The sequence below is a fragment of the Rhinatrema bivittatum genome, chromosome 6, assembly GCF_901001135.1.
Source record: "Rhinatrema bivittatum chromosome 6, aRhiBiv1.1, whole genome shotgun sequence".
In the NCBI taxonomy this organism is placed as follows: domain Eukaryota; kingdom Metazoa; phylum Chordata; class Amphibia; order Gymnophiona; family Rhinatrematidae; genus Rhinatrema; species Rhinatrema bivittatum.
The window spans coordinates 47047871-47072582 of NC_042620.1; the positions used below are offsets into that span (position 1 = coordinate 47047871).

A 24712-nucleotide genomic window follows, 5' to 3' on the forward strand; every position below is an offset into this window, starting at 1 on the left:
GCCCTGGAGGGTTGTGCATATAAAAGAAAAAACCAGGGGCATTCCTTGGGGTTAAGAAACCATTTACACACAGAGAGAATAACTTAAAAAAAAAAATGCTGAAGGACTTAGTCATGGGGGACTCTGATGCAATGCAGATCTCCTAGTAAATATTAGAGGAAATGTTGGAGGCCTGCCTCTGAAGGCCTCCTATTGGACCAGCATTAGGTATGGCTTCTAATAGCAATATATATAAAGAAGTCCAGCTGGCCACACCTTTGCTGGGCCAATAGCCCAACGCTGAGTTCACTCTGTGTATCCTGTTGCCTGGCCTGATTCCTGCATTCCATGCTCCTGGTTCCAGTTTCCTGCTCCAGCTTGTGGCTCCTGATCTGGTCCTGCCCTGGTCTTCTGCAGTTCCTTGTTCTTGCCTTGTGCTCTCCATATCTGTGGTCTGCTTGCACCTGAAAAGACCTGGTGGCCACCTGAACCATTGGGCAAGTCACTTTACCATCCATTGCCTCAGGTACAAACTTATAGATGAATTGTAAAAGCCCACTGTGTGCCAAAACTGGTAGATGCATGCACAAATCGGGCAAGCACGCACTGAGCCAATTTTAAAAGGTGCCCGAGTACGTGCGTATCTCCCGCTAGGAGCATAATAATATTTTTCAAAAAAAGGGGCAGGGCATGGTCTGGGCATGCACATTCTTGGATTTATCAATGAACCCAGCATATAAATACTTGCGCGCACAAGTGCATGCCAGGGTCCCCTGCCACGTAACTTTACTTCTGCTATGAATGGCATGTAAGTCATAAAATAAAAAAATCTATGCATGTCAGCAGGGTTTTAAGGGCTGGGGCTAACAGGGGAGGAAGAGAGGCTATTAAACCTGGGGGGGGGGGGGGGCGGTGTGTGTGTGTGTTTGGAAGTCCTCTCCCTTGCCTGAGTGCCCTGGGAACAAACTAGGAAAACTGGTAATTACGTTGGTGTGTGTCTACTAAAATCCCTCCACTTACGCAGTAGAAGTAGCAATTGCATTCATAAGCTTGCACCCACTTAAAATTGTGTGCATGTGTGTGTGCTCAGCCTATTTTACACCATGTGTGCAAATTAGAGCATATGTTATAAAATGGACACGAGTCAGCAAATGTGCATATGTGTGCGCCTGCATGGTTGTTTCAAAGTTACCGCCCCTGATTATAACCCTCTGGGAATAGGGAAATACCTATAGAAGTTGAATGTAATCCACTTTGAAGTGTTTAAAAGCAGAATATAAAATAAATAAATAAATAGATAAGTCTGCAGGGAACAGTGACTGATATAGGCGAAAATTCCTGTTCCAGTGTGTCCACCTTATCTTGAAGGTACATCTATTCGCAATTACTACCTACACTCCAGGTCCATAGTGAAGTGAGCTATGACAGTAAATAAAGAGACAGATCATAAAAATAAGATCCTTTTCCATATGGAGAGAAATATTTGTTCACAAGGATAAAGGCCATGTACAATGTAAAAATCATCCAGGCTTATAAGGTACTCATCTACACATGCCTTGCTTTTCTTACATACTAGATATACTTTATGGAAGTGGAGAAGCAGCAGGCTCCATAGCATCAGGGTCAGGCAAGTCTGATCTAGGTCTTACCCAGATTGTAAACAATGGGGAGAAACACTAGACTGAATCCTAAAGTCCCAGAAGAGATGAATCCAGCAGTTATCCCATATATAGACCTTTGTTTCTCAAGTCTCTCCTGGAAGGCATACCTATCCAGTCATACCCTCCTCTACGTCCCCATGAATCCTCAAGACCAATTAGATCGGCATACAAAGGCACACTCTATGCCCCACCAGCAAAGAATGCCTTTAGGAAACGTGCTCTATCCACCACTGGTCCCCCTCAATGGAACGCTCTTCCACCTGAACTCCGGCAAGAACCTTGCCTACCGACTTTCAAAAAGAAACTTAAAACCTGGCTATTCAAACTAGCTTACCCATTACCAGATGAGTTTTACCACTAACATACCTCCACGATCACTTCCATGACCTCCTTCACTGACTTTTTTGTACATTTATTTATTTATTTTTACCTTATTTTAATTTATTTTACCTTATTTTATTTTTATTTTATTCTAAATTGCACTGGTGGAGATTTACTGTCTTCTGCCTTATCAACTCTTCGCTCTCTAAATGCCTCACTTGTTAACAGTTGCTAATTCTTCCCCAGTTGTATCTTCTGTTTCCCCCAGTTCTATGTAACCTGGTTCCATGTAATGCCTGTTGCAATTTTATGTTACACTGTAAACCGATATGATATGTATCTTGCCACATGAATGTCGGTATAAAAAGGTTCAAAATAAATAAATAAATAAATATTTTGATGATTGCACGAAAAGTATGCATGAGACAGATTTGCATGCAATGAGACTCCTTTTATGCAAATCTATCTCATGCATAATCATTCTTGATATACTAAAATCCTGAATTGGTAGGTGTGCCTCCAGGAGAGGCTTGGGATATATAAGTATAGACCAACTCTGCACTAAGCAGAAATTATACACGTGTATCACAGCATTAAAGAGAAGATATGATTGGAAAGTAAACGTAGATATATAAGAAATGGCAAACATGCATATATTTACTATTTTAATAATATACACATGTGATATTTACTTGCATAAATCTTGCCCCTTTATATGTGCAAATACATGCCATTTATGCATCTGTGTGTGTGCAAAGGACTTGCTCACACTGCATGTATTCCTTCTTGAATCATGTCCAGAAAGAGTAGAGTGCTAATTAGGAAGCCTAACTTTTTCCCTAGGGATGTGGACCTTATTGTCCAGCATCTCCTGTATAGTTCCGAGTCCAGAAGAGTGGACTCATACAGGAAGATCACTTAGAAGGTATCTGCCATAGGCTCAATGCAGTCTTTCAAAACAATCACAGTGTGCATGTTGTGGGCGTAGACTCTCGAACCAGGATGGAGTTAGCGCAACCTGCAGGGTGGAGCCGTCCAAGCCCCCGCCGTTGGCTGGGCGGATTTGGATAAGGCAGATGCCCAAGTGGAGCTTCACCTATACCAGCCCTCGTTCCCCTTGGGTTGAGCCTTTGGGTGCCAGGGCTGGCAGGTCTTAGGTGGGGCCTTTGCTAAAAGTCAATCCGTTGGAGAGGCTGGAACAAAGAAATGAAATCAGGCTCAGGCTCAGGTCACAGGCAGGCGGCAAGCAGGAATGTCCAGGAGGTGAGCAGAGGTCCAAGGCAGGCGGCAAACAGGAGTATCCAAGCAGTAAACCAAGGTCAAAACCTTGAATCCGCTCAAGGGAAGGCGGGCCGGAAATGCTGGGCAGAAAGACAAGGAGCAAAACAGGAGGCAAGGCACACTGAAGAGCTGAAGAAAAGAAGACTGACCACAGGAATTGACAGATGAGACCAAGGACCAAGGAAGAAGCAAGGCATAGGAATTGAAGACATGAAGACCAGGAACACTAAGGCAACTCACACAACAAGGCTGTAGGAGACCTGTTGCCAAGGTGAGGAAGTCAGGTTCTGGAGTCCTTTTATAGGCCTCAGCTGAATGATGTCAATGGCCTGTGCTGCAGGCTTTTCAGCTGTGAGTTCTTTAAATTCATCACTGTTGGCCATGTGCATGCCTAAGAGGAGGTGCGTTGGCAGGCTGACAATGGTGTCCAGTCACAAGGGAAGCTAGCAGCATCCCACTGCAAGGAGGAGCAGGAATTTAAGCAGAAATGGCCAAGAGTGGCATCCTGCAGCGAGCATGTCCTTCCCTGGACAGGACTCAGACTGAGAGGTGAGGGCAGCAGTTTGTGGGGTTAGCCTGCGAACCGCCAAATGCAACAGTGAAAGACTTGAGCCACAAGTGGAGGGTCTTCCGATGTCTCATCAAGCAGAAACAAGTTTGGATGAGAGCTGAGGGGCCTGTCAGCCAGATCACCTTCTCTGCAGCATTTTGGATGCAGCTGTAGGGAATGTGGGACTCTTACACACCTCACATGCTGAAGGCCATCCAAATTAGTTATTTCTACTTAAATTTCCTTTAAGGAGTTTATATGTATGTAATTACTATTACTTATAGTGCCATTAATTTCTTTAAGTGGTCCCTGTCCTTGTAAGGTCTTGACCACGTGCACACACATGGAGGGAAATTAGATTTTCCAAAACCTCATGAACTCCATGGATTCCAGCACAAGGGGAAAACAGGATTTTCTCTGCCAATAACCTGTTAGCACAGATACTTTTCCTGCTCGTTTTTCTATCTCACCATTAAAACATTGTGTACACCTGTGCTCTAGTACAAAATGAAATGCTTAACTTGAGTGAGGGCTGCAAAATGAATGGCTTGCAGGTAACCTTTCTACATACTGTTGCCACATAACATGTATGTACACAGAAACTAGTAGACCACACTATACTGTCATCTCCGGACCCACTACACTGGTCCAATTATTCCGAATGGTAGCACTTGTACCCTAGGCCCCCAGTAGAGAACTGTAGCTTTAATCTTTAACACAGAGGCAATATGAGTTAAGGCTAAGGTGGCTTCTGGTGGAATGAGGCTAAGATGGTGACCATGACCATTCACTGGTAGGATGCTCCAGCTTTAGAAACTCAATGTACACCAGTCCACAGTTTGTGGAACCTCTTTCTTATATATTCTACACTTCACAGAAGTCCTTTCCAAGATATTTTCTCCTCAGTGCCTCCTCAGTAATGATACTGTCTCCAGGATGGAACTCATTCAATGGGGGAAGAGTGCACTTCCATTACATTCTTACAGTATAGGTAAGTATAGGCTAGGTATAGTGATATCTCAGTCATATTGAGGGCACTCAACTGTAAAAGCCACCTAAAGACTGTACATAAGGGAATGGGACATATGTTAATGGAATGGGGACTAAAAGCCCCCTTACTCTTATATACATATCAGTTACTTATTATTAAGAACGTAAGAACATGCCATACTGGGTCATACCAAGGGTCCATCAAGCCCAGCATCCTGTTTCCAACAGTGGCCAATCCAGGCTATAAGTACCTGGCAAGTACCCAAAAATGGTGTACAAGTCAGAAACTGTGAGCACTGATTAGTAGGGTTGCCAAGTGGTTCTATATTTTAATGACATGTTCAACCAGTCCTAGTTTTACATCACTACATACAGGGACTATATATAATAGCAATTTTCAAGGAATGCAATAGGGAAGATCAAACTACAACTCCTAGGATGCTACTGTATATATCAAGGATTCAAACTGTACAGAAAATATGGATCCAGTTTGCAACCTTCATCAAATCATCTCTGTGTCATTGTCTGCAGGTGCTTTACTATTGTACCAAGGGTGCATTTAGGTACCATGAAGATGCTTTCTATACAGTTTGTTGGTGATGCTCGAGGAGTTAGTGTTGTGATCTTGGAGTTGTTTGCTTAGGCATAAAAAATGGTCCAGGGAGTGAGTAGAATAAGCCACATTTATAGAGTCTACACTCTACCTTTTTGCAGGGGAACAACCAGGTGATGAACCTGATGGCCCAGGGCCCAGTGGCTTCTGAAGGCAAGGGACTGCACTCTCAAGCTTTGCGCCTCCTAGCCTTGAAGAGGACATAGAGGAGGATGATGGAGCTCCAGAAGACCACCCATTGACTGAGCATAGACACCAGTATGATGAGGAAGAACAGATAGGATCTCAAGCAGAATAGCCAGGGACAGAGCATGGACATCTGGAGGAGGAGGAGATGGATACCCCGCATACCTTGACACTGTCAATAACACCAAAGATATGGCAGAGGAGGGCATCTTCGCTGAGAAGGACATTAGCTCATCAAAGCAAGAAGAGGAGCAGGCCATTCCTGTGGAGATGTGTAATGGATATTAATGCCTGCATGGTGGAGGAGATTTGTGGCCTGAATGATGACCTGCAGGGACTTAAGGATCTGGTAAAAGAAGAGATGCTTGGTATGTGGGAGCAGATGCAGTATGTGCATTAGGAGCTACAGGGCATTCATGAGCAGATGGAGACCCAGAATGCATTGTCGAGGGAGATGCTGCAGAGGATGCCTTTCTGCCAGCTGCAGCCCCCATCAGCTCCATACTACATGATGCCTCCCTGGATGCAGCCACATCCTGGATGGCACATCTCCAGGCTAGAGTTCCACCTATTTCTCCACCATTGCCCACTATGCAACAACCTCTTCTGCCACCCATCACCATCACCTCCACCACTACAAAGAGATGCTCTCCATTCTCCATGTGACAGATGCCTGAGGAGGATAGGCTCTCACCCACTGATGCTGGCCCTTCTTTGATGCTCCCTCAGAGCCCTGCAGGCCCCTCCAACAGCAATGCTGATGAGCTGCTGCTTTCAGGTCACAGTCCTTCCTAGTGAAGTGTTAGCTGCGATAGAACCCTGCTGAGGTGGAAAACAAGACTTGGTCAGGCCAATGCCCTATTACGTCCCCCACCCCAAAAAACAGGCTACCCAAGGAAGTCCAGAATAAATTGAATGCATTCATCATTAGCACATTGAACAATCCATGTAAATGAATGCACCTTCACCTTCTAAAATGTCTTTGAATCAGAGTGTTCCTTTCCTGTATAGCGTGCAGTTGACTCTGGCAATGTATCTGCTGAAATTCCTCCTGACTCAGCTCTTCTTCTTCTCCCTTCTCTTCAACTAGATGTTCTTCTAGTCCCTCTGGAGGAGGCAGGCCTCTATTTCTGGCCAGGTTATGAAGCATACAGCAGCCTAGAAAGATCTCACAGACATTAGAAGGGTTGTAGAGAAGGTACCCCCCAAGATCTGTCCAGGCATGGGGAATGTGTTTTGAGTAGGCTGAAGGTTCTCTCAAAGACTGCCCTGGTTTACTGGTAGGATCTGTTGTAGCGAACCTTTGTTGCATTCTGTGGGTTAGCTGGTGGGATCATGAGTCAAGTTTTGAGTGGATAACATCTATCACCTGTAGGGGAGGAGACAGAGAAGTGCAAAATTAGATATTCTTTAGTGTTGGACGGCGGGGTAGTTCTGGTCTTGAGGTTGGAGTGAAGTCCACCTAGATATGAGTAAGACAAAAAGAAGAGGTTTCTTGCTTTGTAGTTGTAGTGATAAGTGCATTCCTACCTAGAAGCCAGCCCCTGGTGATGTGCCCTTTTCTGGAAGCGGCCATGAATTTTTGCCTGTGAGGGGATGTAGGCATCGTGATCGGATCCTGGAAACCTGGGCACAATGTCCAAGATGATGCCCTTGGCATTCCTAGGTATTGAGGGAGTCGAAGTCCTGGAAGTTGTGGTAGGTAGCCTAGTCATCCCTTGGTGCCCTTCTAAGGATGAGAGTGCAATCGATAGCCTCCAAGAGAGAGGGGAAGCATGCAGTGTTGTAGACCTCCATCATTCTCTGTTGTTGATGTCTGCTCCGAGGAAAAGATTTATACTGACAAGTTTTTCTGAGTAAGGCATAGCCTGGACCTGCTCAGTACGTATGGAGGTGGCAGACTGGCTTATTCCAGCCATGACCTAGAAGTGTCTGGAAGGTGCTGGTGGCAAAAATATCAGGGTCGTAATGATCTTGACATGTATTAGAAAAGAGTGGCCCCTACGGATGGAAGGTTACAGGGCCTGCTCTAACTGCTGGCATAGGTACAGTTTGGTTTCCTTGCTTAATCTGAAGCTGCACAGGATTTGCACCTCTGTTAGATCCATTAACTGTGCCCTAGTCTTATATACTTTCTGTAATGGTATCTCTCCTACTCCGTTTCCTTTTTCCTCCTCAGCCATTGAGACATGAGTACTCATAAGCCCATTAAAGTCATATTAAAAAATGATTCTCCACCACTGGTTCTCATTCCCCCTTTACCCCGCAGTATGGTCTTGTATTCCCAAATACACTCTCTGCCACACTCAAGCATATACCAGTATAACACCCAGTTATCCTCCAGTCTGTTTAAGTTAACTCCCAATATAGCCAAGTATGTCTCTATTACATTCCAGCTGGGTCCTGTATGTCCTAGATACTGTCACTCCCACCTCCCCAGTATAATCCTGTCAGTCCCAGTTCAATTCCAGCTTGGCCTAGTCTATCCATCCCCCTAGCCTGCTGCCATGTCAATTCACCCAGAGAAGCCAGTCCGCCAAACACCAAGTGGCAAAACAGCATGAAATTTTGAAGTTGTGTGCGTAAATGAACTCACGGAGTTTTGATGATGTTCGTGCTTACACTGCTTTTAAAATATCTCATTCTGTACGTATGTGGAAACCACACCCTGACACCCACCCATTTTTTCACATGTAGTTTTACATGAGAAGGATCATATCCACATGTATGTTATACATTTATAAAATAAGGATTGCATGTGGATGCATCTCATAAGTGTATATGCGCTTTTTTGCACATCTAAGCTTTTGAGAATTCACCCAATACTTTTGTTTTCTGAAATTATGTGCATAAATCCAGTTGCACACATTCGCACCTGTTCCCATGCAGTTGTGTGCATGTGTATGTGTATATGCTGTGCTGGGTTCTGTGTGCATATGCTTATTTTTTAAAGCAGACTTATGTACATTAGTCCACTTTGTAAATTTGGGTTTAAGTGTGTGTACTTTGTGCATGTAAACTTTTGCCCTATGCGGGGTGCTGAAAATTACCCTCTTGGGTGTAATATTCAAAAGTGTGATTTTACATGAGTAAATAGACCTTTTGAAAATTACTCTGAGGGCTGTATGTGTAAAATTACACGTGGAAGCGATTTTGTTCATACTTGAAAGAGATGTTACCAAGGACAGATTTCAGGGTGAGGAAGCCATTTACATACATACTTTTGATTTTTGAAAGCATGCATGTAAATGTACACATAGACATTTACACTTGTTCCCAAGCAGGCATAAATGTGTCCGTGTATATGCCTTACAGGGGTACACGCCTGCCCACTAATTTTCAAAGTGAACTTCTGCGCCTAAGTGTACTTTAAAAATTAGAACTGAAGTCCATATGTACTTTCTACACATGAGCTATTATAAATATTAAAAGGGTAATTTTATATTTCCTAACTTTTTTATTTTCATTTAAATATTAATGATTATTCATTATTGTTATGATTTTTAATGATTTATTGTGTTTATATTATGTCTCCATTTACTCAATTCTTGTTCCATGCCCTGAGCATGTTTGTGGTGGGGCATGTTGCACCGTGTTTTCTTTCAGAACTTACTCGATTTCATGCAAAAGCTTAGGAAATTGTAATACTTGTGTTTGCATCTTTGTTATAGGGGCTTGTCTTCTAAAGCCTCCATCTACACACAATGTTATCCAAATATGGTTAAATGTTTTTCGCCCTTTAATTCTATACCTGTGTTTGTGTAGCTTTCTTGTTACCCCGATCTGGAAGATCCTTTGTTTGTTGTACGTTTTTTTCAGCATGCTTCAAGGAGTCAGAGCTGGTAAAGCTGTATTCTGGTTCATTTTGCCTTTTAGGTTTAATTATTCCTGATGGAAGAAGAGGATTTGAAAGTAAAACAATGAACAATTCAAATAATCCTATGCTAAGAAACTCATTAAGTGTGTGAATAAGGCACTGCACCATTATTAACAGGCAAAGTATATATGGATGCTATTTGCTTTAAACTCCTCTAGGAATCTTCAAGCAGAAAGCTATTTGGAACATTTAGCATCAATATATAAAAGCCTTATAATGCACGTCTTTGAAACATCATGCCATGACTTATACTGATGCTACCTACTTCAATATCAGGAAGCACACAGAAATCATTCCGAATTTACATTTACTGACAGGGCATGATACATCTAGAGCAGAAATTTCCCAAATGAAAAAGTTGCCATTTACTTAATTTGTTCTGGATGAAACAGAAAGGTAAGCCTTTCACGGAAATAAATAGGGTATTATGTGATTAGAATTATTTTTTTTTTTTACTTATTTGTTTAGGGAGGAAAGACTAGGAATGAGGTGGCCAGTGGAAACATTATAAGGAAGAATGAGTTGACCTCACAATCTACTGTATACTACTTTTTTTTTTTTTTTACATCTCTTCATGACAATTTAATTAAGACACAAACCTTAGAAGGCTAGCACACCGAGTATTAGCATGAAGATCAGAACAATCTCGCTGCTACCAACTTCTTGTGAAGCAATTCAGTGCTTGCAGTTTCCATTCAATTTGTTATAATGACAGTGTTTAATCATGGAGCCCACTCCATAGCATGCTGCTGAATTGAGGTCACACATGTGACTATTCAAGCACGGAACACAATCTATAACTAAGATTTCTTTTCTGCATCTCTCCTAGCAGTGCCATTAATTAACAATGCATGTATTAAAAAAATAATGTATGCTTTAAACAATAATTTATTTAGCATTGAAGTGAAATGAGGAGAGACATTTTCAATGAAGCGCACAGACTGAGTTAGCACTCTATTATACCATTACGCTGCTGCAGTGGAAACATTACAAAATCAACTGAATTTCAAGATGTTTAATTATAACCTCTCTCTTCTAATTTCCTAGGAATATGTAATGCAGGCTATTTATTTGACGGTTCAGTTTAACCATAAGCACACTGAGAATACATATATCATTTAAGCCTTACATTATACCCAACAGATTGTCTTCCATCAGCCTAACAATGGAATTGGATGTAGAATGACCCATTAACATGTGCCCATCAAAAGCAAAGCATCAATGGACAGTTGCAAGAATTATGGTATTCTGACAGTGTATTAAAGCAGAAGCAGCTGAAACATAGGCCTTGGTTTCCCAGTTATATTCTTTTCTGAGCAACTATGCTTTATTAGTGGGTACGATATTTAATACATGCATTGGAAATACAGGTAATCAAAATCAATCTGAGAGAAGAAATCTGTAGTTGCACTCACATCAAAATATAATAGAAGGGCATCACTGTAGCAATGCTTCAGTGATTTCCTTTGGCTAAAACCTGAAAAGTAGGTTCTAAGCATTGAATATTTGACCCTGAGGTAAAACAGACTAAAGGTAGAAACAAATTAAAGAATATCCATTCTTTCAGAGCAATGTAATGGAAACAAATGAATGTGCTATATGACTAAAAGGTGAGGAGTTATTATTCACAATTACAGGTCATCTCAATTTGGGGTGCAGAAAAATTTCCTGCAGAATTAGGATCATTACAGCCTATGTTAAAAAATGGAGATTCTTGTTAAAACTGAATAAAAATGTCAATGCTGATATTTTTTAGACCAGACTTCACTTAGCATTGCACAATATGTTATCAACTGCATTACAATACTTGCAACTTTCATTATCCCTTTTTGAATATGTGAAGCTACTCTCCTGACCTCATCAGCATCTGGAATTGGGTGTAAGCTATGATAGAGCATGCATACACATTCATGTCAGTTTGAAGTAAGGGCAAGAAGCTAAAAATGCTTGCCCACAGTTCCATCACCACACTATCTCATTTCAGCTCTGTCAAACAAGACTCCTTTACAATCCCCTTATAGTCATGTATGGGATTTTCATGCCGCATTCTTCAAGTTATTTCTTTCACTGCCAGATTGAACATCATGCCAACTACAGGATATTTCATGGGTCACTGTTCTGAGGCCAAGGCTATGCCAAGTTTCAACTAGTGGGATGCCACTACAGAAGCCAAGATGAGGTATTCTGGCAAATCATCTTGCCCACCTCCATGTTTGTTTTAAATTTGAGCTACTGGTAAACATAACATAAAGAGAAGGAGGTCGCGTGATGTGGTGAGTGCGCGAGGACGTGTTCTTCGGCTGCTCCGGGGCCCCACTCCCCACTTTTACGTCCATCAGCCTTCCCCATGAACCAAATGTAGTTGCTTGTGCTTCATAGGATTACCGCTGTATTGCTCAGTCAAAGAAAGTGTGGAAAGGTAGCTTAGCTGATGGCCACAAAAACCTTTTGATTGCTTAACTGGGATTGCGATAGGCCGTAAATATATAAGGCTTTGAATTCTCAAGGTCTTCTTGTTAGCTAAACGTGTCATTTTACAATGTTGGTTGGGGGAAGATCCCCCCAGTCTAATGCAATTTTGGAATAACATACATTCAGTGTGTATTAATGAAAAATACATGGAGAAGCTACATTTGTTTAAATGCAGGCGGACATTTCTGTTAGTATGGGATCCTTATCTACAGTCCTTATACCTCGTATGCAAGAAGCTTAGTGCTTAAAGATTATACTGTTCCTTCTGACAATGTTCTGACTGATTGATATGCTCGCAGGTTTGTAAGGTGGGGAGGGGGGGGGTCTTTTTGGGGAAACTCACTGTGTTATAAGTAGAGACCTGGAGAAGAATACACCCAGGTCCAACTGAGACTTTATTCTGTACTTTTTTGCACTGTTCTGAATTCAATAAAATAGATTTGAAACATAACATAAAGAGAAGGGCTTTTTGTTCTTTAGTGGATGGCTCTGGGTAATATTTGTGACATTTTCCCTTCCTTTTTTCATAATGGCCAAAGATGGATGAAAACCCAATTCCTTGTAAGGGGCTTTGACCAGGGCCTCCTGCTTGCGTAATATGTTGATCTCTATCACATGAATGACAGGTATTACATAGTGGACTCTCTTCCAAGAGCAACAACTTTATTTTGGCTAACGAAATTGTATCATCAACATTATCTTTTATTTGTAATTCACCCTTTTCCAGCAGAGGAGTTCAAATTTGGGCTTTAGATAAATATAGAGTGCTACGGTCTTAAAGACTTAACAGTTGGTAATATAGCTTTGTAACTGACAGTTACCTGAGGATGGTGGTTTTGGAAGGCAGCTTTGGAAAGGCTGTATACCTTTGGTAGACATGGCAGGATCAGATGCTGAAAGGCAAATGCTACTACTTTCAGGTTCTTGGCTTTTATCTGTTGAAGGCACTTCTTGTTCAAGTGTTTTGGCTTTTTCTGAAGGAGATGGCAGAAGAGATGTGACAATATCAGCTTCCAAGGCCGAGTCTTGCTTGGAAAGATGGCGAGCAGTTGCCCTGTTTCCTGAGTCAGGGAGAGGGAAAGTTCCAATTCCACTATCCAAGGTTCTCATCTGGCAATTTGATTCTAAGATACAGAAAATGAAATAGAGTTAGAGGAATCACTAGTATTCAATGACAATGAATGCAATTGAAAGAAGAAGAGGCATCTTGATAGGAGAGTATTAAGATAGTATTTTACATAAGCAAGCAACATTTCAGTTGTAAAGGATGACTCTATACTAGCACTCTTATACTAGCACTTTGAAAAAGATTTGATTTCTTTGAAAGAATATTTGACCTGCATCTTATGGGGCAGATTTTTAAAAAATACACGAGTGTGTACTTTTGTTCGCACACCCGGCGCAAACAAGAGTACACCAGATCTGGTGTACTCTAATTTCTTGGAGTAAAACATGTCCTACAGTTTGCTTACAATTGTTGAAGCTTGCTGAAAAAAACCCAAACAAAAAACATAAGATTTGCCATACTTGGTTAGACCAAAGGTCCATCAAGCCCAGTATCCAGTTTCCAACAGTGGCCAATCCAGGTCACAAGTACCTGGCAGGATCCAAAAGGGTTGAAAGATTCCATGCTGCTTATCCCAGAGATAAGTGGATTTCTGCAACTCCACCTTAATAATGGTTTATGGACTTTTCTTCCAGAACTTGTTCAAACCTTTTTTTTTAAACAAAGCTACACTAACAGTTTTCACCACACCCTCTGGCAAAGAATTCCAGAGCTTAATTATGTGCTGTGTAAAAAAAAAATATTTTCTTTGATTAGTTTTAAACATACAATTTAGTAACTTCATTGTGTATCCCCTATAGAAAGTTACTATCATTTCTGTGAAGATAACTAGAGAATTAGGAAACAAGTCAGAGAGGCTCAAAACATCCAAATTGTCCAATAAACAGGACTTACAAAGCTTGTTATTTACAATACATAGGGGCAGATTTTCAAAGGGGTACGCACACAGGATACGCGCGTAACCCCCGAAAAGATGCCCCTTCCACCCCCTGCGTGCACCGAGCCTATGTTGCATAGGCTCGGCGGCGCGCGCAAGCCCCAGAACGCGCGTAAGTCCCGGGGCTTTCCTGGGGGGGGGTGGGGGGGGTGGGGTGTCGCAGCCGCGTGTCATCCGGGGGCGGGGCCGTGGGAGTGGTTCTGGCCCGGGAGCATTTCGGGGGCATGGCTGAGGACTCCGAAACTGCTCCCGGGCCTGGGAATCGCGCACAGGCAGCCAGCTGGGGCAGGCGTAACTTTTATAATAAAGGTAGGGGGGGTTTAGATAGGGCTGGGGGGTGAGGATGGGAGGGGAAGGTGGGGGGAGGTGGAAGGAAAGCTCCCTCCGAGGCTGCTCCAATTTCGGAGCGCCTTTGGAGGGAATGGGCAGAGCGCGCAGGGTACGCCAGATCTGGCGTACTCTTGTTTGCGCTGGGTGTGCGAACAAAAGTACACGCTCGTGTATTTTTTAAAAATCTGCCCCATAAGATGCAGATCAAATATTCTTTCAAAAAAATCAAATCTTTTTCAAAGTGCTAGTATAAGAGAAGCATGTTCATTGCTGTTACAGTGTAATCTAATAGAATCTCTGAAAACATGCACTACAAATGGAACACAATATCCAGTATTATGCAGTATTATATTTATAGCGGAATGCTGAATCTAGGCCTATGTATTGTTTTTTAATATTTTAATTTCATTGCATAAAATTAGAATAAGCTCTACTACTTCGCTTTTGAGAAAATAATTGTGACTCAATGATTGATATACTGTAAAGAAAATAATTCATAATAAATATATTCTCACACACCTGAAACACCAACACAGAAATAACAGGAAACATATTAAGTGAAAAAATAGTATAATGTGGGGAGTTCCTGGCTTGAGGAGTGCAGGTGAGACTCCGTGGGCAGCTAATAGAAGAACCGAGCCAGCTGGAGAGATTGCGGTGGATTTGGGGGGGTTCCTGGCTCGAGGAGTGCTGGTGAGACCCCATGGGCAGTTAATAGAAGAACCGAGCCAGCTGGAGGGATTGCAGTGAATTGCCCCTCCCCATCCTGAGACGCTGGCACTGACGTCATCAGCAAGGGCCCGACTGCCTCTTCAAAACCAAGTGCAGTGCGATGCTTGGCTTTGTTTGAATGGGGAAGAAAAGGAAATAAAAAATGTTTACATAATCTCTGGCTCTACCTGCGATCCGTGGCCCTATGGATAATTACCTTATGAGAACGTCTATGTTGCCATTGAGTGACTGCAGTGGGAATTCCTCTTGAGTTTTCCCGAGTCCTGGCACAAGCTGACCACCTTCACAATCACCAGGTACTAGGGCCTGCGAGCAGAGACTAGTGGAATTGCCAGAATCTACTCATGGGACTTATCCTTCAGAGGGAAGCTTTCAAGCTTTCTCTGCGGTAGTGCCTGTGACTTTTACGTCATAATCTGTGTGAGGTCAGCAATTGTTAAATAAACCTATTACCGATGATGAAGAATTCTTAGAACCTGCTAATGTGACTCTCCCAGATCTATGGAGATTAATAGCTAAGTTAAATAAGAATATGCCTCAAGCAATCTTGCAGCAAAGTTCACTAGTATCAGAAAGCAGATCTTTTTTAGACTTATAGGGAAAGAAACTGGAAGATATGGAAAAATCGGTATTTACTTTGAATTCTCAAGTTTCTTTGTTACAAAATGCAGAACTAGTTCATATTAAAGATAGCTTGTCTATACATAAAGAAGTGGAATTATTAGAAAATCTATTGAGAACTAGGAATCTGTGCTTTGTTAATTTCCCTTTTACTAGGTTAATGTCAGCCATGGAAATGTTAAAAACATTTTTAAAGGACAATTTAGCTTTTCAAGAAGAGAATTTGCCACCTTTACCTAAAGCATTTTATTTACCTAGTCATAGGAATATGGATAATACTGATCAGGGTAGAAATGAAATACCTGCTAACAGTCCTGGTATTTCTACATTCTTGGAAGAATCTCTTGATATAATTACTAATAGGTCTAAGTTAATTGTATCTTTCTGTGCTGAACAAGGTAAAGAATTAAGGGCTAATTTTAAAAGTCCTGGCTGGGTTGTGTGAGTGCTGCATGGATTTTCGCAGACCTGCAGTCATGCGTGTTATCTCCTGCTATGCACATTGGAAGGGCTACCTGATAAAGGGGCAGACTGGGCATGGGCGGGCCGGGCAGCACCAGTAGGCACCGTCCCACTGAAGCGCGCGCTGGGATCCCACTGGCCCGCGCAACCTGCTGCTGCTCCAGAGAGCAGATAAGTTGTAAAAAAAAAAAAAGAAAAAAGAAGGGTAGTTAGCAGGGTTTTAGGGGTTGGAGCTAGCAGGGGAAAAAGGAGCGGACTGGGAGGGAACAGGGAATAGGGCATATTGCGTCGCTGCACGTATCTACTGAAATCCCCCACCTATGTGCGTGATTGCTCACTCGCTCGCACATATGCGCGCCAATATAAAATTGTGCATGCAGGTAGCGGATTCTATAACATGCGATCGTCGACGCATGCATGTCTTAAAATCACCGTGCACACATGGACTCCCGCGTGCGGGTTTGAAAGATACCGTCTTAGTCTTCTCTAGATATTTCAGAAATAAGGATATTTCATTTTTTGGGCAGAAAGTGTATGTTTTTCCTGATGTTTCTCATGCTACTCATCCTACCCATTTGGAGACTTTTATTTGAAACAAAAATGCAGAGCGGGAGTTAGTAGCTTATGGGTAGATTTTCAAAGGCCAGCATGCATAAATCGCAAGGTTTACACACATGGCTGGGCCTTGCACACGTCGAGTGAATTTTTGAAGGGACCCAGCGGCGCGTGTAAACCCCAGTATGTGCATAAGTGCCGGGCCTCTTCGAAGGGGTGGGCCGGGACAGCGCCATTGATCGCTATCCCAAAGACTTGCCAGCTGGTGCGCACAACTTACTTCAGCTCTGGCCTCCCCTCCTGCCTCCTTTGCGATTGCTACCCTAGCTGCCCCATCCGCTCTCTCTTAACCAGATTATTGGCTGACCACGAGTCATGTACTGAAGTCACAGCAGGGCATGTAAGGTGGATAGAGTTTGCATGTTATTCTAACAGATTTTTTTTTATTGCATTAGATATGATACTACAATGGATTGTACTTATGCGATGGACTAGTTGGCCAGAATATGGCATATTTGTCTTCACCTGCATCCACTGAGAAATGCTGCCATTATCTAAGGCTGTTTTCTAGCCCAGCCGTTGTTCAAATGCTTTACTACTGGTTTATTTCCTGATCTGCCGCTGGCTTGGAGATGCCTGCGGCAGCATCAATACATCATCAAATGCACCAGTAGGCAAGCTTAAAGGAGAGGTCCTTGGAGAAGTGCCCTGGATCCACTGAGAAATGCTGCCATTATCTAAAGATGTTTTCCAGCCTTGCCCATGTTCCAATGCCTTTGCTTTGCTGCTGGTTCATTTCCTGATCTGTTCCCACCTGGGGAAGCCTGCGGCAGCATCATAACATCATCAAACGGCACCAGTAGGTACACTTAAATGGGACGCTATTAAATGGGCCACCAACTGGTGGGCCTTCACCTAAGGGCCCACCCTTCGTGGGACAATGAGTGATTATAGGACTGGATTTGCAGTTTAGTAAGTATATAAGTGACCTAAGATTGAAGTTTTTAGAATGTTGTACTCCTTTTAGGCATTTGGTGTTTAGGTGGTATTTTGGAGGGTTGTACTCTCAGATGAGAGGGTAGAGATGGCCTTGTCATGGAAAAATATGCTGGTATTCTATTAAAAAAAAAATAAATGTTGGGGGGGGGGGCTTAAATGTTCTAATTTACAAAATTTGGTATTTCCAAAAATTATTGCTAATATGGAAGATCAGACTAATGAAACACTATGTTGGTTATATTAATGTGCGATCTGGAAGGAGAAAAGGGTTCGAGATCTTATAATTAATAAGTTAAATAATAATTTTGAAATATTATTTTTAACTGAGTCCTGCATACTGAAGAAGGATGGTTGCCTACTATGAATAGAAGCTATAAAAAGATTTAAATAAATATTTTATTACTTAAGCAAGTCTGTCCCATGGGTTACAACTATGAAGGAAGGGAAGTAAAAAAGAAAAAAAAACAAACGGAGAGGCAGTTTGTTAGTTGTATTTAAAGAAAGCTTAAAAATAGTTAGAGTACCATTGCAAATAGAAAAAAAGGTAGAAGGAATGTTAGTGGTAATTGAAAGTTTGACATTTTACTTTATATAACAAACCTTTAAAGGTGGATTTTAAAAGCCCTATGCATGCCAAACTGGAAGATACAAGCAGAAGTTGTGCCCGCATGCGACACATGAATTTTTAAAAGGCATGCGAGTACGTGTGTATCTCCTGGTACATGCACACATTTTTATCTTAAAAAAGGGGCAGGTAATGGGCATGGTCTGGGTAGGGCATGGGCGTTCCAGGATTTTTTAATGAACCTGTGGCGTAAATACTTACGCACACAAGGGCACGCCGGGGTCCCCTACTGCATAACTTTACTACTGCTATGGATGTTGTGTAAGTTTAAAATAAAAAAAATCCAGGCTAATCAGTGGGATTTTAATGGCCGGGGCTAAAAGGGAGGCTATTTAGCTAGGTGGGGGGGGAGGGGGGTAGGAAGTCTTTATTCTTTACCTGGGTGAATTGGGAACGAACTGGGGAAAGTGGTAATTGTGTCAGCGCGTGTCTCTTAAAATCCTCCCACTTTACGTGTTAGAGGCGGCATTTGCACACACCCATATAAAATTGTTGACACATGTACACGTACAGCCTATTTTATACCATGCACGCATGTACGTGAGAAAATTATAACATGGCCATGTACATTTGTGCAAGCCGGTATGCATACGTACATGTGTGCCCACATGGCTGTTTTAAAGTTACCATCTTGGTTTTTGCATTATTTTCTGTATTTGATAGGCCAATTAATAACCCTCCATTTAAATACTTCAGCTTTCATATTACGTGATTTTAATGTTCATATAGATACTCAAATGCAATATGCTAGAGAGTTTTATTAATTTGATGTCCGATAGTGGTATGCAACAAATAATAAGCCAAGCCACACAAAAAGAATGTCCAATTTTCGATTTAGTGTTTTCTCATGAAAACTGCTGCAACAGCACATTTTAAAATTAGAAGATATATTTAAGGTAGTATGATCAGATAATTTGTTAATTTATCTTTAAAGAGGCAAAAAATTCTATGAAAACTGGCTAATGGAAATGAGCTTAGTGGGAGACCAAGATAGCATCACGAGTAGACGTTCTATCTAGAGCTCTTGCTTGCCATGAGATTTTTTTCTTTGCCTTCCCTGATTTTCCTTTGGATTGATGGTCAAATGGAGAGGAAAACAATAAGCGAGTCTCTCTCCTCATTCCCAGCTATCCCAGTTGCAACAAGTGGCTATGCCCAAGTTCCTGCAGGTTTCTCCATCATTGTTGGTGGTGGCTCCCATTCCTGAGGATATCGAGGGAACAATTTGCCAGCTGAGACAGGAAGCTGATGTGTCCCTGATCCCTGATAGCAGATCTTCCCCTGCTTTTTCTTCTGCCATGCCTATGTCAATGTGGTGTATGTTGTGTCTTGCTGGAATTCACCAAGATGGATTCATGAGGGAGCCACAGACTCCAGTGAAAATCATGGCAGCAGATGGACCTCAGAGTGTAGCAGTTTCATCAGCTTCTGTGGAAGTTCCTCCAGTTGGTGGAAGCTTTTCAGAAGGAACTGGTACCTCTCTTGCCTCTCAGAATTCACCAATGTTGCTTCCCCTGATGAAGTCTAATGTTAAACCATCTCCCATTACTCTGGACAGTATTTGGCTACTCGTTTCAGCTATGAAACCGTCCTTAGCCTCTTTAAGTGTTTGTGCTAACAGCATTCTTTCCCATATTCAATTTCAAGAGGCTTCTGTGTCTTTTCATTCTAAGGATATCCAAGATCTTAAGCAGGTTACTAATAAGCTTTCCATAATCCAGGCTTCTTTACTTCAAGATAGGACTGTAACTTCTTGGAGGATTGGAAAATTCTGTTAGAGCACTGAATTTGCATGTTAATTTTCCGATGGTTCCTATGATCTCTCCTTGGGAAGTATTGAAAATTTGCAAGCGGGAGGTTTTGGGGATTTTGAATGAAGCTTCTCCTTCTATTGTAAAGGCATATTACCTTCCTATAAGAGCCACTAGTGATCCAGGCTGATTGGGTTCATCAGTACCAGGGGATTTGGATATTTCTGCTCTCCTGGAATCAACAGTGTAGATGAAGAACATAGTGATACTTTATTGGTCTCTTTTGCTTCATTTATGTAGCGTGATTCGGTTTTTAAACTTTATATGTGAAGCTTAATGGTCTTTTATAGGATTTAAAGTTTGGGTTTTTCTTGACTTTTCTAGGGTGAAGGAAAAAATTCTTGGTTATGCAAAATGAAGTAATTGGTTTGAGTGCATGTTTTGTATTGCGATTTCCATGTAAATATTTAATTTTCTTTACTTCAGGAAAATATGTATTCTTTGAGCCTTCACAGCTTTGTTTTTCTTAGATTCAAGGATGTTTAGTGGTGGAGAACCAAATGCTGTTTCTTGAATGGGGTAGGTGAGGGCTGGGGTTATTTGCATATTAATGGTAATGGCATCATCTTCTTGAAAAAGTTTTCATTGTATATTATTTTCATTCCCTTGTTTCTGGGCCCCTGGAAGTATTTTGGGACTGTCTTAGCACAGTGTTGCTTATTTTTTTTCTAAAGTACTAATTGCTATTTGCTATTTTATTTGCATATCTGGCTTAGATTGCTTTACAAGTTATTTTTCTACATTATTCTTTAAAAAAGAAAAAGAGTGAAAAAATAAATAAATTAGATCAGTCAATACAGAACAAATGTTCTGCACACAATTAGTTGATTGTTGGAATGGGGTTTTGAGTAAGGTATATAATGATTTAGATGATCAAAAGGAAATGTATGTAAAAAATAGGAAAAACACAGCCCCTTGGGTTTAGAAGAGTTGATAGAGATATGTTCAGAAGCTCGACAAGCTGAAAGAAAATGGATGAAACTGAAAAATGATGAGACAAAAGAGAGATATGTAGAATGTTTAAATAAATATATATGAAGGGTTTTTGAGATTTGGAGGGATTATTATACACAGGAAATTAATTCTTCTTTAAATAATTATAGGTTATTGTTTGGTATGGTGCATAACCTCTTGAAAGGTCCTAAAAAGGAGGACGATAAATTGCCAGATAATGAAAGCTTAGTTACATTTTTTGTACAAAAGATCTCTAACTTACGGCTATCATTAAAGAAGGATACAACAGTGGAAGCAGAGATAGTATCTACTAATGTAGTAGAAGAATGGTCTGAATTCTCTGTTCTTACACTTGCTAGATTGGGAGATATGATCTCACAGCTAAAGATTATTTATAGCCCTATTGATCCATGCCCATTTTGGATAGTCCATAAATTGGAACAGGACATGTAGAAGAAGTTAGAGTGGTTAGTAAAGACGTCTTTGCAAGAAGGATCGTTACCAGATAAATTGAAAAGCAAAAATCCATCCATTCAAGAAGAATTTATCCCTACCGTCTTTAGAAATTTCTAATTATCTACTAATATCAAAGCTCCCTACGGTGACTAAAATAATAGAGAAATGGGTTTTGACTCTATAATCGGATTTTGGGAATTTTTGGAAGAGAAAGATGTACTAGATTTTTGCTAGTATGGATTTGTAAAGCCTAGAGTGCTGAGGCTTGCTTGCTGTCCCTTTTAGATATTCTGTATAAGGATATTGATATGGGGGACATCAATACTGTAGGCCAACTTGATATAAGTTCAGCATTTGATACTGTTAGCTACAGAATATTATTAAGATGCCTGCAAGCATTGGGAATAGGATAAACAGTGCTAAGGTGACTTGAATTCTTCCTAATAGGAGGCAACATAATGTGTTTCCTTGGAAAGTTATTTCTGGTGTACTACAGTGACCTGCTTTGTCAGCAGTTTTGTTTAATATATATATCTACAACCAAGATATATATATATATATATAAAATATATATACACAGAGAGAGAGAGATACAACCATTGACCAATGTGCCACAGAGACTTCCTATAAGATATTATATATATGCTGATGACATCCAGCTTTTGATTTTCTATGGTAAAGATGGACATATCCCAGAAAACATGCATGTGCATTATCAAGTTTATTTTAATATGAGCACGTGTGCACCCATACACGTACGAATTGGCTTGCAAATGGAGAAACACTTGAATTTTAAATCATGCGTGCACTTGTGCGCATATGATTTAAAATATGCTTACCGAGTGGAAGTACGCTCTTAATTTTAAGATGTTACTCAAGCAAACCTACTTCACGTATCTTTCATGGGACTTTGCCGGCTTTAACTTGCATTTGTAAGCGGATTTTAAAGCATGCTCTTGCGAGGAACATTCCCAGTTTTTCCAATTAGACCACCAGTTTGCCCAATTAATCTCAAGCTCATCTAGACCCCTCTGGTTCTTCATCCTGCATGCTCACCAGTTGACCTGGACCCATCACTGTGTTTATAAGCCCAAAAACACGAGATCTGCAGATTGCTCCTCATCAGAAGCAGCAGTAAAGTTGCTCGGTTAACAAGTCACCGCATGCTGCAGTCTTCAGTTTTAAAATAAGTAGTTACATACATAACAGCTGTCCCTGCCCATGCTCTGCCCCCTTATGTTTTGCTTGCACATGCACATATATGTGTTTAAATCGCATTTTTTAAAATGCATGTTGCTCACACGTATGTGAGCATTTTAGCACAAGCAATGTTTTTAAAATTGATCCCTATATTTTCAATTAACATCTGCATGAAGGACAATGTGTTGGAGCTGAATGTTCAAAAATTGAAAATGATTTGGTTAGGGCGGAAAGGTAGTCCTCTTGTTTCCTCTTTCTTTCAAGGAGAAAATGTGAATGTACCAATTAGCAAGGAATGTCCTCTGGAGCAGCAGTAGATTCAGCTCATCGGCTGGCTGCTGGTGCGTGCTGTCCTGGTCCACCCTACTCTGCTCCTCCCTGCCCAGACCCTGCCCCCAGCCCACCCCTTCTCAGAGGCCCGGTCCTTGTGCGTGTATCGGTTGTTATGCACGTGGCTGGACCCTTTAGAAAATGTATGTGGTGCACGCGTACATTTGGCCACACACGTAACCGCCAGTATTTGCGCGTGCAGGCCTTTGAAGATGTACTTATCTTGTGTTGCCAAAGAAATGGCTGTGAACTTTAGAACTAGTCCAAAATACAGCAGCCAGGATTATTTCTGGTGCAAAACTTAGGGAATACAATAGTCCATATTTGAAGCAATTACATTGGCTCCCTATTCAACATAGAATTCATTTTCAGGCACTTATGCTCATCCACAAAGTACTGTATAGTGAGGTTCCAAATGAGCTAAACTGTTTGCTGACTCCTTATGTCATATCTCGTACTTTACATTTTACTAGTCATAATTTGCTTATGGTTCCACATTTTAAAATTTAAAATTTACAGGTCTACTTCTGAGGAACTCACTTTCTGATGATTTGAGGGAGAAAAGAAATATTTGAAAGAAAGAAATTGAAAGTTCAATTTTTTTAAGCATATTGCTAGAGTATTTCTTCATATTTTTAGTTTTATTGCAGTTTTTCTTTGGTTTGATTGTATGTTTGTAATTCATGCATGTTCAATTGAAATCTGCATTGAACAAGTTTACTATTTTCCTGGCAGTGTATTCCTCATTGCAGCTTGAGAGCAGGCATACTGGAGGCTGGGACCCCCAGCACACTGACTAAGGACTTCTCTAACACAACCAACTGGGATTTGTTTACGATTTGGATAGACTTAGATCTAAAGTGGCACTGGATTGGTGATACTGGATATGGTCGTGCTATGGCCTAGAGCCCTGGCAGCCTTGCTTGCATGAACTGGGCCATTGGTTTTGGAGGAAATTACCCTGTGTACACCCCATGATTGACTCCTCCCCCTTTTTGTTAAGGGGGAGTTGAGTACATATATAGACAGAGCGCTCAAGATAGCTTGGCTAAATTCCCTTGTCAGGTCATTAACTAAGCTGAAGCCTTATATATTTCTGCTCAAGCAAGTAGCTATGTTTTGCTTCTGTACTTACTGATTGTAAAGGGTTGAGAGTGAATCCTAGTTGGTCGTAGTTTCCCCCAGTTATACTGCACACCTATGAAAAATAAAAACTGAAATCCCATACCACTTAAACGTGACAACACTCAGAGCTTTGCTATACTACTCATGCAGCCTTCATTGCCTCTCTGAAACATGTCAGTGCCAAGTGACTGTTCTGTGCTATGTACAGAGACAGAAAAGGTAATCAAGTAACAAGAGATGCAATCAGAGACTGGGAAAATGTAGCAGGAAGGTACAAATAGTAGGTGCCAATTGTCTTAGGTGCTGCTTGCTTGATGAAAAAGAACTTCGAAGCCCACTTCAACATGTTGTCTGTATATGTTATTCCTTACAAGCTCCAGAAAGCAGCTCTCTTTGGCACAATTCAAGTATTAAGAAAGGTGTTAGCAGTAAATTTGCGAGATTGATATTGTACCCAACACAGTTTACCTTAATAGTGAGGTTCATACCTGCAATTGTATATGCAAGATAAACGCACTTGGAGACACAAATTGGAGAGAGGCCATTAATGTGTCTTTTGAGGAAAAGAATATTTTATGA

At 41.2% G+C, this 24712-nt stretch overlaps 1 protein-coding gene across 1 annotated transcript in view; it reads right to left on the reverse strand.

The window, feature by feature from the left end:
* Positions 1 to 24712, reverse strand: part of NCKAP5 (NCK associated protein 5) — a 1124153-nt gene that overhangs the window by 83422 nt on the left and 1016019 nt on the right. Inside the window, 2 exon segments of the mRNA XM_029607891.1 lie at positions 9333 to 9469; positions 12752 to 13054. Of these exon segments, the coding sequence (XP_029463751.1) occupies positions 9333 to 9469; positions 12752 to 13054 (440 nt within the window).